Source organism: Dermacentor albipictus, chromosome 3, assembly GCF_038994185.2.
Source record: "Dermacentor albipictus isolate Rhodes 1998 colony chromosome 3, USDA_Dalb.pri_finalv2, whole genome shotgun sequence".
In the NCBI taxonomy this organism is placed as follows: domain Eukaryota; kingdom Metazoa; phylum Arthropoda; class Arachnida; order Ixodida; family Ixodidae; genus Dermacentor; species Dermacentor albipictus.
In genome coordinates, this window is record NC_091823.1 from 100,930,622 (window position 1) to 100,947,387 (window position 16,766).

General features: G+C 42.1%; 1 protein-coding gene across 1 annotated transcript in view; it reads left to right on the forward strand.

The window, feature by feature from the left end:
• The window catches only part of LOC139057489 (NPC intracellular cholesterol transporter 1-like), a 70,016-nt gene extending 54,024 nt beyond the window's left edge, over positions 1–15,992 (forward strand). The window contains exons 20-25 of the mRNA XM_070535823.1: positions 891–952; positions 6,580–6,727; positions 7,908–8,139; positions 9,279–9,392; positions 11,231–11,393; positions 15,399–15,992. Coding sequence (XP_070391924.1) covers positions 891–952; positions 6,580–6,727; positions 7,908–8,139; positions 9,279–9,392; positions 11,231–11,393; positions 15,399–15,439 — 760 coding nt within the window. The 3' untranslated portion in view covers positions 15,440–15,992. The remainder of the gene's footprint in view (positions 1–890; positions 953–6,579; positions 6,728–7,907; positions 8,140–9,278; positions 9,393–11,230; positions 11,394–15,398) is intronic.
• Positions 15,993–16,766: the final 774 nt, after the last annotated feature.

The window sequence follows — 16,766 nt, forward strand, 5'->3', positions numbered from 1 at the left end:
ACGAAAAATGTAGACGATGGGACGAGTGATACAGACAGGACACATGTGCTGGCCTTCGCAAATCATGTGTAGTGCATTTTCTTGTTCTTTTCCTGTTGATCACTCACTGTCATCTTGAATGCGATTTTCTTTCTCCTGATGCTAAGGAATTTATTAAAAAATTGCAAGGTATTCAAGTGCGTGACAAAGGGAACCGCATTGAGTGAAAAATTTACCACATCCTTACGGGCTGCGTTGGGGCTTCGTTGTTACGTCACTAAGATGACAGCGTGCACCCGTACTTTGTGAGCCATTGCTCTTTCTTTTTTTTTTTTAGGCATCCAATTGACAGCCGGAGTTACTCCAGCAAATTGACTACTATCACTCAAATGCCTACCGACTTTCTTTTTTGTTTTTTGTTTAGGGAATGCTTGGGTATAGTGGGAATCATTTTTTTTAAGTGTGGAGTGGTGCTGCAGAAATGCGTTAGCCTTAGTGGAGTAGTGTTGGTTGTTAACAGAACCCTCTCATATTGAAGTTTGATGCAGTTAACCCGCCGTGGTTGCTTAGTGGCTATGGTGTTGGGCTGCTGAGCACGAGGTCGCGGGATCGAATCCCGGCCACGGCGGCCGCATTTCGATGGGGGCGAAATGCGAAAAAACACCCGTGTACTTAGATTTAGGTGCATGTTAAAGAACCCCAGGTGGTCCAAATTTCCGGAGTCCTCCACTACGGCGTGCCTCATAATCAGAAAGTGGTTTTGGCACGTAAAACCACATAATTATTATTATTATTATGATGCAGTTAGATTTTTATCGTTTCACAATCTTTTCCTTGGTACGGACTACATGTAGTGCGAACTGCAAAGGATAAATTCAGTAATAAAACCTTTTTTTTTTGCATTTGTCTAGGGGTCATGCTGCCTATGCCAATGCAGTGCAGATCTATAACAAAAACAGTTCTCGTATTGGAGGTAAGTCTTCTTTCTTGCCACTTTCGCAGCACTTTGAAATGTAAAACTTGTCAATCTTGGGCCTACCTTTTTGCACTGGGAACAAGTGACCGTGCTGTTTTCCCAAAGCGTCAGCAGCTTCTGGCAAACATCTTCAGTCCTTATCAGATGTGAAGTCCTAGCTTTGAACATGTGTAAGGTGTTCGAGCAGTGGCGTAGCAACAGGGGGGGAGGCCGGGGGGCCGTGGGCCCTGGGTGCACGGGGCCACTAGGGGGGAGGGGGGGTGTCATATACGGCTGAAGACACCCGAAAATTGACGATATCCCCGCCTTCCTCGACTACACCCAAGGGGGGGGGGGGTGACAGGAGAGTTAAGGGCCCCGGGTGCCAGACGACCTAGCTACGCCACTGTGTGCGAGGTACTATATGACAAGATTTACGTTTCAAACCACTGCTTTTGCTGGCTTGTGGATGCATTGTCATGTGTAGAAACTTTGTAGGTTTTCTTTTCTGTGGGAAAAAAAAGAACTTAAGGTGTTGGTTTGATTTAACACCATTATTGGACATTTATTAATATCCTCAGCAGCTTTTACATTGAGAGCTTATGTATTGATGAGTTAGTTATAAGTTAGGTAATTAAAATGATTTGAATGATTAATTTGCTAAGGGAAAAAGAAACAAGACGAAAAAGCTCTTGACTAGCACCAATGCCTATCAAAATATGGTGGGTGCCATTCATGTAAAACCCTCTGTTATTTTTTATTCTTGGTGACATTAGTTGGAACAGCTGGTGTGTGTGTGTGTGTGTGCGCGTGTGCGTGCGTGCGTGTGTGCGTGCGTGCGTGTGTGTGTTTCATTTGTTTTACTGTGTCACCTCATTTTTGGGCAGAAGTTAAGGACAAAGCCACCTAAGCACGTGCTGCTGTTTAGTTTGTTACATTGCACATTGTACTGAGTGCGGATTCTTTATGACACTTTAAACCCTTAGCCATTCTGTTTTATCAAGAAATCTCTGCCCCCTAATGCTTATTTTTATATTGCTGATTGTGAGTATCGTCGTTACAAAAAGCAGGTTTTTGAGGAAGAAAGAAATAACCAACTCATAGAATAAATAAAAGTTGGTTACTGAAGTTTATTATATGCTATAGTACATATGCACCAACCGCATGCTAGCAATCAGCAAAATATGTGTCAAGAAATATCGTATTTGCTCGCATAATGATTGCACTCGCGTAATGGTCGCACCCCGAACTTGTCGCAGCGATATGTCATGTGCCAAGTCTAGCTAATGATGATCGCGCTTACCATCTGTAAAATCCTACACGAACGACTCTTGAAGGCACTCCAAGCGGTCTGCACGAACCCAACATTCTTAAGCAGATGCCCCATTTCATTATCTTCATCACTTTCTGCACTTCCATGAAAAAAAAAAAAAGCTACAACCAAACTTGCCTTGGCTTCATAATGGTTTTGGCCAACAACAACAAAAAAGGCGCCTTTCGATTCTTCTGATCTCATCTGCACTTGTGGGTACGCAACAAATCGCGAGCAGCAACGATAGTGGCCACGTTTACACTGATACATTTGAAGTGTACCCTATTCATATGCCGATGCTTGTAACATGGCTAAGATATTCGCCCAACCTTAGTGTAAACGTGTCATATTAGGATAGTAGTGAATACAAATGCCGCAGTTTCTGCAGCATGCCCACCATGTGTTTGTATGTCACTAGCAGCTAAGCACACCCATCTCTGTTTCTGTCCTCTCAAAGTGGACATGGCTACGTTATTATCGCAAACTTGCCGATATTAACGATATTATTCATTACTGATACGGAAGAAACTGTTTCTATGCGCGTATGTACTCACGAGAAGAAAAAAATATCACGTTCGGCTTGCTCTGCTGGCTGCCATTTTTGTCTTGGTGTCCCGCACTGTCACAGCCATAAGGTTACTATACTGGTCACAGTGGCAGCCGCCTGCTTGTTGACTTGTCATCCCGCAGCAAGCGAGATGGAAAAAAAAAATCTTTTTGCAGGAAATTTAACCTGCGTAATGATCGCACCCCTGAATTTACGTCAATTTTTTTTACAAAAACGTGTAATCATTATGCGAGGAAATACGGTATACAGAAATGTTTTGTCTTTGTCACATTGACAGTGCATGTTGACACTCCGTGACTAGACTAACAGTACTTTGGGAGGGTGTAGTACAGCTCAAAACATGAAATTACACATAGTTTCTTTCCGATTAGTTCCGTTGACCATTGTCAAAACCAGCTCATCCTCCACAAAACAATACATATATTGTAAATATTCAGCTGGTGAGCTTGCAGTCAACTTCTTATGGGGACAGACAAAAGGAAGCAGGGTAGGTTTCGGCGAAACGCTGTTCACATCAATTTTATTCCACAGATGCGCACTTGTGATGTAATTCTGCGAGGTTTTCTCTTTGTCTTCATCAGGGGAACTGCCGACCTCAGTCATCATCTCTTTTGTCTTCTCTTTGTGAAACGATGTACACCTCAGTGTATGAACAATCATAGCTGGAAGAAGGTGATGAAATCTCTCTTTTTCGAAAGACGGGCCAGCCATACTCACATTGCCTCCATCAGATGCCATTTTCAAAACACCGGTTGTCACATAGAAAAACGTGCTCCAGATGTATAAGAAAGGAAGAAATCAACAGGGACATACCGCCACCTGTCGACCAAGACATCAATTAAGCTGCGCGCAAGAGTTTTTTGTTCAAAACGCTCAAGGAGAGAACAAATACTGCAAGCACAAGCAGCGGTCTTCTTAACCACTTTGGAGATGTGAGGCCTTGGAAGAGCAGGGTTCCTCAAAAATTATTAAGGGTTTACAGTATTGTATTTAATTTCACATCAGATGAAAATTGCATTGTTCCACTGTAAATTTAGTGCAGTTAGATGCAGTAAAACCAATATAATTTGTTGTTGTGACAATTTAGTAGAATGTAGTGTGTAAACATGCAGCTAAAGTCATGGAGACACAGTTTCAGCAATCTAACAGGATATAGCGAAACTTCGTTAAACTGTAATTGACTGGAGCTTGGAGAAACTATGTACTAAACGGTAGTACTGCTTAGCCGAAATAGCATGAGGTCACCCACTTACCTTTCAAAAACGAAAGTATGAGAGAGTGCGATGAAAGGTAAGAAAACATGCAGTATTTCCTCACTTTGTGCGACAAAAGTATGTTATTTTTGTTTGATGTTGCAGCGGGTTAGCAGCGACGATGGCACCCTCAAACTGGCTCGAGCTACGAGCCAGCTTTTCCGCCCGCCCCCTCTGCTCGGCAAACACCTGCATGAGGCTGACGTAATGTGCAGCATCTGCCACTGTCGGGCCTGAATCGCCCGGGCTGTCGCTTTCCGTGTTGTCCTCATCACTGTCGTTAGGCGACACTTCGGCAATAACAGAGGCAATGATGGCGAAAAGTCTAACCTCGAAAAGTCGAACCTTGTAACTGACATATTTTCATGGTCGCAGCATTATTGCCGACCAAGTTCTCCTTCGCATTTCAAATGCCACACACCGTAGTCAACGGTAGACCCCTCTCGTGTTCCAGCGCTGACTTCCTTGTGCCACGTTGGACAGCACGAATGATGTCCAATTTTTCTTCTATGCTGAGCACCCAATTTTTGTCTTAGCTTGCATGACACCACAACCACAACAAGGACCACAACGCTTGCACACTGGCACGGTACCAAAATGATTCTGATGTTGATGTGGCTTCACCTTTCCAAGTGCTTTCTGCTTGGAGGCCGTTCCGATCTATGAGGCTCGTTGTTCTTCCTGGCCGCCGTACCTCCGTGATGTTGCGACGGAAAGTGGAAACGTACATGTTAACCGATACGTATGCAATAAGCTTGTGCAGTTTATGTGTACACAAAATGCATTATGTTCATTAGTCGCTGAGCCGGGGATTTGACTTTACTACATTTAAAATGAAACTACTGTTTAAGTGGGTGCGGTTTAACAAGGTCTTACTGTATATGTATTCTACTGCCGTACTTCTTCTGTAATATTGCTTTTTCTTTGCTGTGTACAGTAAACGACCTTTAACTCGAAGCTGTAAAAGTCTGAAGAAACTTCGAGATAAGCAGAGTTTTGAGATGTGTGAAATCACAAAAGCAAAATACGGTTGGCTGCGCATAGACCATATGGAGGCTTTCCATAGTACCACTAGGGATATTTTCGACTAGTTTCACGTGCATCAGCACTAGAGGTGTCAGCGTCTACAGGCAGCGGCGTTACTGCCACTCTGCCAATACAGCATACTTCGTGCAGTCGTGCAGCATGCTTCGTGCATGCTTGGTGCAGTTGTGGAATCAAGACTATTGATTCTACTGCATCATTTGAAGCCAGACATCCCAGTATAACCTCTTTCAGACATTTCAAAAGCTGCTACTTTCTGCATCGTCATGAAAAACCTCAACTGCATAAGAACGCAATTATCATGCCTTTGGCAGATGCCCACTAGTGACGCAGCATTTATATCCTTGTGTGAGCATCCTTACGAAGCCACTACCTCACTGAAATGCTGTGGGCTCGCATTGGCTTCTTGTGGGTGCAGCTCATGCATAGGCTGATCGCGCCTGATCAAAAGTGCCAATCATCTAGCTCAAGGTAATGAGTAATACCCTGTCATGACGTTGATGCGTGACTGACAGTGTCCGAAATGAGAAGGGAGAAAAAATGACAGGCTTCCAGCTCTCTGCTGCTGCATGAAGCCACAACAAAGTGGCAGCGAACAGCCAATCAAGTGTGCATGAGCGGTGATAGATTAAAGAAGGGGGAAAGATGAGCGGGGAGCGCGGCCCGATGCGGTGCCTGATTTGGATAGCGAGTTGCTGTCAGGTGTAAAGCGAGTGCAAGCAATGCTGCCCTATTGCCTTTTACCCTGTATGTTGGAAGTCGAGATATTTAGTTGCCCGCAGTTTGACACAAAAACTTTTCGAGATACAAGATGAAAAACACGTGGGTTGATACCATGGCTGGAAAAAAATGTGGACTTATTTGATATTTCGAGATATCCAAGTTCGAGTGGAACAGGTTTACTGTATACCCGAAATATGTCATTCTGTTTTAGTATTTTTGATTTAGTTGTCAGTTATGTAGCTTTGATTTAACATAGCTGCCTGTCAGGATTCCTTCAAGTTTAGCACAATCAGTGAGAATTGGGCAGGATGTGGAATTATTTCGACCCCTGACCTCAACTTGGCCATATGACTCACAATGTGCTAAGATCGCTATATAAGAGAAGGGGCGACTTTAGCCTCCCCCCCTCCCCTCTTTTTTTCAGGAAACAATTTTGACCTATATTTCAATTTATATGGCAGTTAACTTTGGCTAATTAGCTCCTGGCAGGAGGTTTGAAACTATCTGATGTTAAAAATTGAACAAATATACAAGGGCACATTAAAATAGCATGGACACGTTTTGGGACTTATTGTCAGCCTAAATGGAAGGTTAGTATAACCAATGTAAAAGCAATGAAAGTTGACGGCTGTATATGTGAGAGACAGACACTAGTGTGAATGAAATTGAAGGAAGTTAGCTGTCATGTTCTCATATTGTCTGGGTTCAGCACCTGACTTCTTTCTACCTTTTCTCCTTTTCCCAGCGACACAGTTCATGACTTACCACACAGCATTGGCAGACTCCGACGACTTCACACGTGCGCTTAGGATGGCACGATTTGTGGCTGACAATGTCACGCATGAACTCCAAACTTCCTCTTCTGCTCATAATGCCACAGTGTTTCCATACAGGTCTGTATCATTTTTTTTTTGTGTGTGTGCAATTTTGTGACACTCGAGTGTTAAGGAAGAGCTAAAACTGTGTGTGCTGCTGCCTGTATATAGCTGGGCAGCAGCTGGGAGCCTGTATTGCTGACTGAAAAGGTTTTTCGCAAAATGTGCTTCATTCTGAGTGGGATGTGTATAAGGTATGGACACATCGGTCGGTGTACCTGTGTGCATGTACTGGTGCATTGTTGTGCTTTGACATTCCTGGAGCAGGGGTGCAGGATGCTGATATTGAGCTAGCTGATTGCTACCTGTGAGGACAGTCATGTTTGCTATGTTGCAAGGTGAACATGCATTGCTCCTGCGGGGCTCGAATGGTTGCAATATCTCTCGCCCAAGTTCGGTGACCCCTGACCTACAACTTGGTGTACCAGCTGGATTACCACGATGCAAACAGACCATGTTTTACCGTTTGTGGCGTGGTGTCACATTTACTAACTTCTGTGCCTTCCTAATTGGAATGGCCAACAGCTATGCATGTGATACAGTTGTGATGAGACGTTCACACACCCCCTTTGGGTCTGCTTGCACTATAGTGCTGAGAGACAAGTGGGGCGTGCAGTGCTTGATAGACTGGACAGTCATCCACTATATAAAAACAGAAAGTGCTAGGCCACTGCTTTCAGTGTAATTAACACATATAAAGCGGGTGCACATTTGATTCGGGGGCGTGTTAAAATTCTGCCAAATACTGCCAAATGAACTGGCGTTGTGTTTTGGCATTTTTATGCACGCTTTGGCATTTTTCTAAGCTAATGGCGGCATAGGCATTTTTGTAGCTAGCATGTATGAGCGCAGTTTGCTTGTCTTCTGACATGAAAAATGTAGATGCGACTGTTGTAGTGAAACCACGAATGTGCAGCTAGCACTTCAGCTTCATGTGAACCATAACTGGTGCTGCCATTAGTAGGGAAAATGTCTGATGCAGATAAGCATACCTGCAAATCTGGCAAAGCGTCTAATTTGCAGCCTAATTTTCTCTTGGCATGGAACAAACATTGTGAAGTTATTCTTTACATGTTCACCAACTGGCTCAGTTTCAAGGATTGTTGCAGATCTCCGTCAGTTTGTGGTCCACTTCTTTCGTGCCAGTGTGCGTGTCACTCATGACTTGTGTCTCCGCCTCCTGTTCCTGTGCATGCAGCATCTTCCACGTGTTCTACGAGCAGTACCTGACAATCGAGGCCGAGTCCGCGGTCCACCTGAGCATCTCGCTGGTGGGAATCTTTGGCATCACCTTTCTGCTGCTCGACCTGAACCTGAAGGCGGCTGCGATTGTCTGCTTCACCATCGTCATGATCATTGTGGACATACTGGGCATCATGTACTTATGGGACATTGCCCTCAATGCTGTCTCTTTAGTCAACCTCGTCATGGTGAGCACTCCATTTTCTGGTGAGGAACACCCACTTAGCGTACTTTCACAGATACGATGCCCAAAGCTCATTTAGATGAACCCGGTAATAAAAAATTATTGCGGTTAACGTTAACAGTAGCCATAGACTCGGAGTAGAAAGTTTTTTTTTTTTTGTTTAGCATGATGAGTACTCTGCTAAAGAGATGGAAACCAGCATGCATTGCCGTAATACATTGCCATCGTGCTATGCTAAAGACATCCCAAAAGGGTCATGATGCATTGATCCTTGTAGCTGTATACAGGCCTGTGTCTTCGTCGTCATGCCCCTTTTCGTTTCATTATGCTTTTGCATCCTTGTACATGTGCACCTTTTTGGTGCATTTGTCCTTACGTAGTGCCAGACCTGCTTTTTAAGACAGCTAGGGCGTTTGCTACCTGAGCTAGCAACACATTGAAGAGAAATGAAAAATAAATAAATATTGTGTTAGTAGGATATAAGACAAAATGCTTTCTCGAGTTTGCAGTTCCATATATATTCATGCAGATATGGTACCACTCCGTGCTGCACTACTGTAAAGTGCAACTCATTCACCCTTTCTGTGTCTGTGTGAGAATGGTTTAGCACTAGCAATAAAATGCTGCTGCATCGATCAATTGTCAAGACGGTAGCAGTGTAGTTACTGCCCTAATGCTTTGGTTATGGCTAGTTTACAAGTACCAGAATAGCTTTGCAAGTGTACATTTCAAGAGTGCCTAAAATGTAGCATATCAAATAATGAGTATTATTTCGACTTATTCTTTTGTGCTTAATCCTATAATTATTTCGGTTTACTGTAGAAGATGACAACGGACATGCTTTAGCACTGCCCACAATGCTGGCTTTGGCATTGCATGACATCACATGCCATGAATGGACAATGTTGAAGCATGCCAAACCTCTGTGTCACAACTGCCTTTTGTGGTAGACTGCACTACGACACAAAATGGGAAGCGAGGAGGTTGAGTTTCTCACTAGTTCAAGCATTTTTTCTAAGAAGCTTATCCTGAACTTGATTTGGCATTCAGTGATGCTACCCATTCCTGACCAGTAATTTGTTGCTTGTTGCAGCTTGTTGGAATGCTCACACACTTCACATTTTTTGTCTTATAACTACCCAGGCTGTCGGCATATCTGTGGAGTTCTGCTCTCACATTGTCCGGGCTTTCCTCATGAGTGGACAGCCCTCTCGTGTTGCACGGTCTGAAGAATCTCTTGCAACCATGGGAAGCTCTGTGAGTAGATGTCGATGCTAAGTTATGTTTTGCCTACCGAGTAAACAAATTCGGTGTTACATATGCTTCAGGGTTTGGAGAACAGGTGTAAATAATATGTACAGAAAAGGAAGAGAAAGGCAATCCACAACGTGTTGAACTTCTAGCTTACAACACAAATGCTGTAGTTAACCGCATAGTAACAGCTGACTAGTATACCAGGCATCATTTGACGTCTTAGATTTATCGCTTTAGCAGCGCTCGTCCTGTGTCCCTTCTTTCCTGTGGTGCCATCATTCTCTGCGCTGACTAAAAGAATGCATGAATTCTAACTCTCCTTCCATGAAGTGTAACTGTGGCATAGCTTTCCATTTAGTAACCAAGGTGGGTAATTTATATTATTTTGCTATGGTAAATGGAATAAGGCAAATATTATGCCTTCTCTAACATCAGATTGATGTTGAGGCAGAGTGACTGGAAAAGTGTATGCCGCACTTTTAGTAATTTTGCTTCGTATCACATACTTAGGTGTAATTTTGTTCCTGCTTTGTTTCCCATTGTATGTTCATATCTTTTCCTTTTGTGCTGCAGTTGTCTTCGTGATTGTCCCATATCGTTGTACCTTGTGTTCTGTGTTGGAGTATGGTCGGCACCACGCCTCCTAACTTGCACCTTAATGCATGATCGTGTATTTTACAGTGCCTGTGTATGCAAGTTCGTTTACAACGTCACTGCACTGTGATGGATGCCTAAGGCTAGTAGGCACTGGACTACCTTTTTTACGAGCTGCACTCGCTTCTATGTTGCATATCTCTAAGGAGTGCAGAATATTGAATGCTCTTGACGGCGCAGATTAGTACCTCTAATTATTCCTCCCTGACAATATGTCGTCAGAGGAAAATTATGGTGAATGAGCAGGTAGTGCAGCTTTGATTAAAAAAAAAAAAAGGTTATCGAAGCATGTTAATTGTTAAGAGCCATGTTACATGCAGATAAATCTTCTTTCCCATTTGCAATCCTAAAATTCCCACTCGTGTTATATTTGGGATGTTACGGTATTGTGAAACAGGCTATGCCAATAACACATTGCAGTGCACTTTTGCTTTGACAAAGAGTTTCAGTGATTCATGCTTGTGGGTACCATAAAACAAGAGCCTGCAAGAAATTGAACAGGGCAAGCATTTGTCTTGTTTGAATTCTTGTATGTTCTTGTGTGTTTTCTTTTTCTTTTTATATGCTGTCTACAATCCTGAACTGGCACCAGCTTGCCCTATTTCACTGGCTTTTGTTAATTTTCTTGTAAACTTTGAATTGCACTGGATGTGAACTGTAAGGTAATTCATGCGTTGACAAGTCAGTGTGCCAAGGATTCCAGCTGACACCTGCAGCAGAATGCATTGGTATTTCCTTCACTGTTTTCCGCTTAGCCTCCCATGTACCCTGCATGGCATCAGTGTGTGGAATATCGATGTATCTTTTGGTAGATGTTGTGGATGAGATTGGTGGTAATCCCAGTGTTTGCCACTGTGCATGTGTTCCTTGAGCATTGACCATCTTCACTCGTGCAGTTACAATATGTTTGCTAAAGTAATTAAAGCAGCTAATTAGCGAAATTTTACTAAAGTTAAAGCAGTGCAAAATGTTGAACAGTGTTAAATGCTTAAAGCCCTGACAAAAATATTTTGTAGATATTGCGAAGCCTTTTCAAGATAGCAGGTGGATTCACCACTAACACGACAGCTCTTTGAACATGACAGCTCTTTACCACTGTGTGTGGCATAGTGCAAGTTGCGGTTCTCGTAAGTTGCTGATGCTTGCTGCTGGCAGTGAATGACTGTGCTTGCATGTGGTATTTGCAGGTGCTGTCTGGCATCACGCTGACAAAGTTTGGTGGTGTCGTAGTGCTGGCCTTCTCGAAGTCTCAGCTGTTCCGGGTTTTCTACTTCCGCATGTACCTGTCCATTGTGCTGGTGGGCGCCGCACACGGGCTCATCTTCCTTCCCGTCCTGCTCAGCTACATAGGTAGGTATCGGTGTACTACCCACCGCAGTGGCTTAAGGTTGTCTCGAGAAAACCCATATGTTGCCCTACATCACGTAGGAGCACCCCATATGAAATATGGGAACATGCAGGTTGCAGGTTTTAGGTAATGCAGGATTCCTATACATCCATATGGAGATATGACACATGCCCCACTCATTGACACGGTGGACTTCTATTAATTGACCCTTAACAGGACTGAGGAAATTGGTCGTATTATCGGGTGAGTCGAATTAAACAAGAGGCAGAAGAAACACCAGTACACACCGCTGATTCATTTGGCAGTATTTGCCCCCAGATTGAGCACATCCGTGAATCGAATGTGCACCCCCTTTTTGTGGGTTCGAAGTGAAAACCTATGTAAAAATGACATTAGAGCTCCGAAACACATGTATAAATTGAACGCGCACCCGATTTTTCAGGTACGCAAACATCAAATGCCCCTGATTCTGGTGAAAAGAAAAAGACGAAACAAGCATACCTTAACTTTACAGAATTGAAGCTTATTTACATCAATTGTTATTACTGTCAGGCAGCACTTTGTCACTGTCTCTGAAGAACCACAATGCGTTGTCCTCCGTACGGTCCATAGCGTGTTAGATATTATATACATTTATCAAACAACCGTCCATCAATCGTAAACAGGATGGTGGCCCATGCCTCAGCTACCCACTTGTCTAGTTCGTCCTGCAAAGTCACCAATTCTCCAGAATGCCAAGAACACGTGACGAGACTTGTTGCTGCCGGCTAAACATGTAAAATAAGTTAAATAACTTGGTTGTATGAATGCGCTTCCGTAATCTGACTGAAAGCGACGTGTCATTGTCGTCTTCATGCTATGCAAGAACTCATTCTGTTGCAATCCGTAGTCACTACCTTGTGATGGCAATGGTGATGACGTTGACGAGACTGGCTCTGACATTAGGCTGTTGTGAACGCACTTCTGGTTTTAAGATTGCACTCCCCAAGCGATTTCAGGACATACATTTTCTGAAAAAAAAAAAAGAAAGTGCATTAGAATCGGGTAAATACAGTCGTGTATCAAAACAGCCATCGACTGGAACAATCTTCCCTCCAACATTGTCTTTCACGTCCACCCTGTTCAGTTCAAAGCCGCCGTTGAGTCTATCTTTGGAAACATCAACTAACTTTATAAACATCAACTCCGCCCACCCCTCATCTAAAACCCTATGTACAGGGTCCTTGAGGTATTTTCAATAAACAAACAAACAAACAAACAAACAAACAAACAAACAAACAAACAAACAAACACAAATAAATAAACAAGTGCAAGCACCAATGCAAAATGCACGACTTTTGCTTTTTGTATACAAAATGTGAGCTAGCTGAAGCACATGTAACACTTTCTTGAATATTATTGTATGCAAGGAAATAAAAAAATAACGGGGTGTGCACAGGTTCTCGAAACCATTGAAATTGCAGAGTATGTTTTCAAGGCCCTTGAAAGGTTCTCGAATTGTTTTTTCCCCTTGAAAACCCTTGAATTTCTTGAGTTATACAACCCAAGATCAATTATATGATACGCCCACTATGAAGGTCAATGTGGAGCCGGCAAAATTCCAATTATAGAAACGATGTTATATATAAAAATCCATGGACTGAGTGCACAAGTTCTGTTTCGTACAACGTCTTGTGCCTAACTGGAAAGCCCAGCAGTGGGTGAGAGCAAGACACACTGGTGCTTGGTGGTGGTTCCCCTCACATGTTTACACTGCTTTCTTCACGTCTCGTTGGGAACCTATGATCAAAGCTGAACATTTCCTGTATAATTTTTGTGTCTCTAGTGCAATAAAGTTATCTATAGTGTCCTGGAAATGTTACAGTAAAAATTTATGCATGGGCTGTTGCTCTGCAATGTTGAAAAAGCTTTGACAGGGTTTTGAAAGTCCTTGAATACCCTTGAATTTTTGTCTCTGAATCCTGTATGAACCTTGGATAAGCTTTCAATGCTAAGCTTATGATCGTAACAAAGATGACCCGTCCAACTTTTGGCCAATTTTGCTTACGGGTACCGTGCACAAACTTCTTGAACACATCATACTAAAACATATAACCATTATTGTAGGAAAGTCATATCACCATATCATATATCATAAATCATATCACCATATTAACATGGCTTTTGCAGAGGCCTTTGTACAATTAGTCAACTACTGGAAGTAACCCACGACATACCATTTAATGTCGATCAACACAGACAAGCAGACCTCATATTTCTCAAAGGCATTTTATCAGGTATCATACAAATAGCTCATAAGGAAACTTGAGACTACGTTAGGTACAGGCCCCATAATTGACTGCATTTGCAACTATCTTACTAACCAAATTTGTGGAAGTGAATCGACAGATTTCCCAGACAGCCCGAGTAACATCAGGAGCCCCCAAGAAAGCATTCTGGCTCCCCTTTCATTTCTCATTTTTATTAATGACCTACCAGCAAAAAATCACAAGAAACGTTAGGCAATTTGTAGATGACTGCATTCTTTATCGAAATATTAACTCGCATGAGGACCACATAACATTAAACGACTTGAAAGCTGTGTCTAACTGGTGTGCCGACTGGCAAATGACCGTCAATACTAGGAAATCTGCTGTTCTTTCAATCGCTAGAAAAAAAAGTAACTCAAGCCATTAACGACGTGACACTAATACGAGTTCATGAACACAAGTAGCTCGGATTAAGTACCTCGGAATGACACACGACTTCAGATGGAACTCCCGTATAAACAATGTTACAGCGACTGCAATGAAATGCCTTTTCTTTCTTGGAAGACACCTGCGACTAGCACCACCCGATACAAAACTTCCGGCTTACAAAATTTTCATCAGGTCAGTCTTTGAGTATGCAAATGTTATCTGGTTTCCATACACTAAACAATTAAAAAACTACGTGTACAAAGGAACGCTCTACGGTGTATATACAATAAACAAACTAACAGACTCGCCCACCAAGCTGCTTAACAAAACCGGAATCTTAACAGTACAAAACTGAGCAGTACTAGCCTATTCTAAACTTATGTACCAGCTCCTACACAACAAGCTTAATATTGATGCCTCTAGATACATCTCCAGAAATGAAACACGGCCAATGCAACATAAACACACACAAACACTCAATGAGTATTCTTTTTATACCGATTGCTTCAAGAATTCATTCTTTCCTTTAGCAATAAGAGAGTGTAACAAACTCAGTGAATCCATTAGTAACAGCACCTCATGAGATACATTTGCTAATTCAATGGAAAAACATCTCCTCGTCTTACAGCTCTGCTTTACTTACTCCGGTTAGTTACTGATGTTCATAGTCTAACGCTTTAATCTTTAAGTGTTCTTTTTGTGTGATGCATTATACGTGTGACTGCATCCTGTTTATCATTTCATTAGATGTTTTATGTCACATGTGTTTTCAATTGTTCTTCTTTCTTATTTGGTTTCTTTTCTCAGAATCTTCTTGGTTACAGTATATTGTACCCATATATTGCGTTTGTGATGAAGTACTAAATTCTTTTGTTCAGCGAAACAAGAACCTTTGCAGTAACACACTCGTGATTGTATAATGTATTTATATTCTTTGTTTGCAAATACTAGCATTTGTACTTGGCCTTCCTGTTATAATCCCATGAGGGATTGACAATACATGAAATAAGTAAGTAAATAAATAAATAAATAGATAGATAAATAAATAAATAAGTAAATAATAACATTGGTGATACTTAGAAAGCCTTATAAGCAGTCCCTTTAACATTTTTCTTTAGTGTCCTTTAAGGCCGCTTCAGTGTGGAGGTGGGACAACTCAAGAGAGTTCTTCTGGAAGGCTTCATTTCCACTTATTGCACCTACATTTGTGTGGTCTCGTACGACGGTCTTGTACTTGTCCGAAATTCATGAGCCTGATTAGCATTTTAAATGTTTGTTTAATCTTTTTCGCATGTTGTCTGCTGAATGCTCGGCTGTTTTTCATTGCAGGGCCCTTCAAAGCCAAGTCTGTGGCATCGGGATCACATTGAAGATCCACTTGTCTTAGTCTTATCTTGCCACTACTCGCGGAAGTTAAGTTTTTATTGTACAAAGGATATATATATATATATGTGTGTGTGGGTGTGTGATAGATTGAATTACTATCACCATGAAAATGGCAGCAAATGTCATCCGAGTGCCTGCTTTGCCATTTTGTTCTGTTGCGGTAGTTTAACAGATTTATGATATAACGATTTTGTTTTAAAGATCTCAGCTCTTATGACACATTTTACTTCACTTGATATAGGAGAACAGTCTAAAACATCCTTGCTTGTTGAGGTGAAATAAAGTGTGACGACACATTTCGTATACACATACTTAAGACAGTGCAGGTAACTCATCTGCATTTGTTCACTGTAAAAGCCGAGTGAAAATCAGCATGTGCCTTATATACCGAGGCAAGGTGTTATTCTAGGCATCACTGGATTTTTCACTGATGGAAACATCCTCTTATAAAATTTAAGGTGCCTCGGTTGTGTAATATCAAGTTCGTTTGCTTACTGACTCGAATGGTGTTTTATGCAATAAAATTGTTGAACTGTTGTCTGTTGGCTTCCTTACTATGCAAGGTTCATCAGACCTGCTGTCCGAGCTGGTGCTCTGAGCTTATAGCACTGACAGTACATTGTGGTTCAATATGCATGATTGAACCAGCTTTTCTGGCAACATGCCATAAGTTAATCAAGAAGCAGATGTCCAACTACAAAACTGAAACAAATTTTGCCCAATTTTATTGCTGTACTAGCCATAATAGGCTTACGCACGTTGAAGTATGCATAATATACAGAGGCTCCCATACTTCGCTTCAAGTGTTCGAATAAGGATATTGTATATATATATATATATATATATATATTGCATATACTGGATATTGTACATATTGGATTTTGCGCCACAAAGTACACCTAGGAAAGGATATTGTGCTTACTGCAGCACTATTCTTGCTCAAATTTAGCAGAAAGATTGTATTTTGGAGTCTACGCCATTCAGCGTAACGCAGTATTGCCTGGTTTTTAAGAAAAGTGCTAAGCTACCTTCATTTATGTGGATGCAAGCTGCTGCCACAACGGCGCAAACATAAACTTGTGTTGCTGCCTGCCAGCAGCTGAATAAAGCATCCTGTCGAGAAGGGTTGACGCATGTTGCCCGCTCCTCTGGAATGCATGGCAGCCCTCCCTGAAACGATGCTTTCTGTAGCTGCCGGCAGGTGGCAATAAATGTTTATGCTTGCACCGCTGTGGCAGCAGCTTGCAATAAAAAAAGGCAAATTTGCACTTCTTTTTCTTAACAATCAGGCAATTAACTGTGCAAAGCATT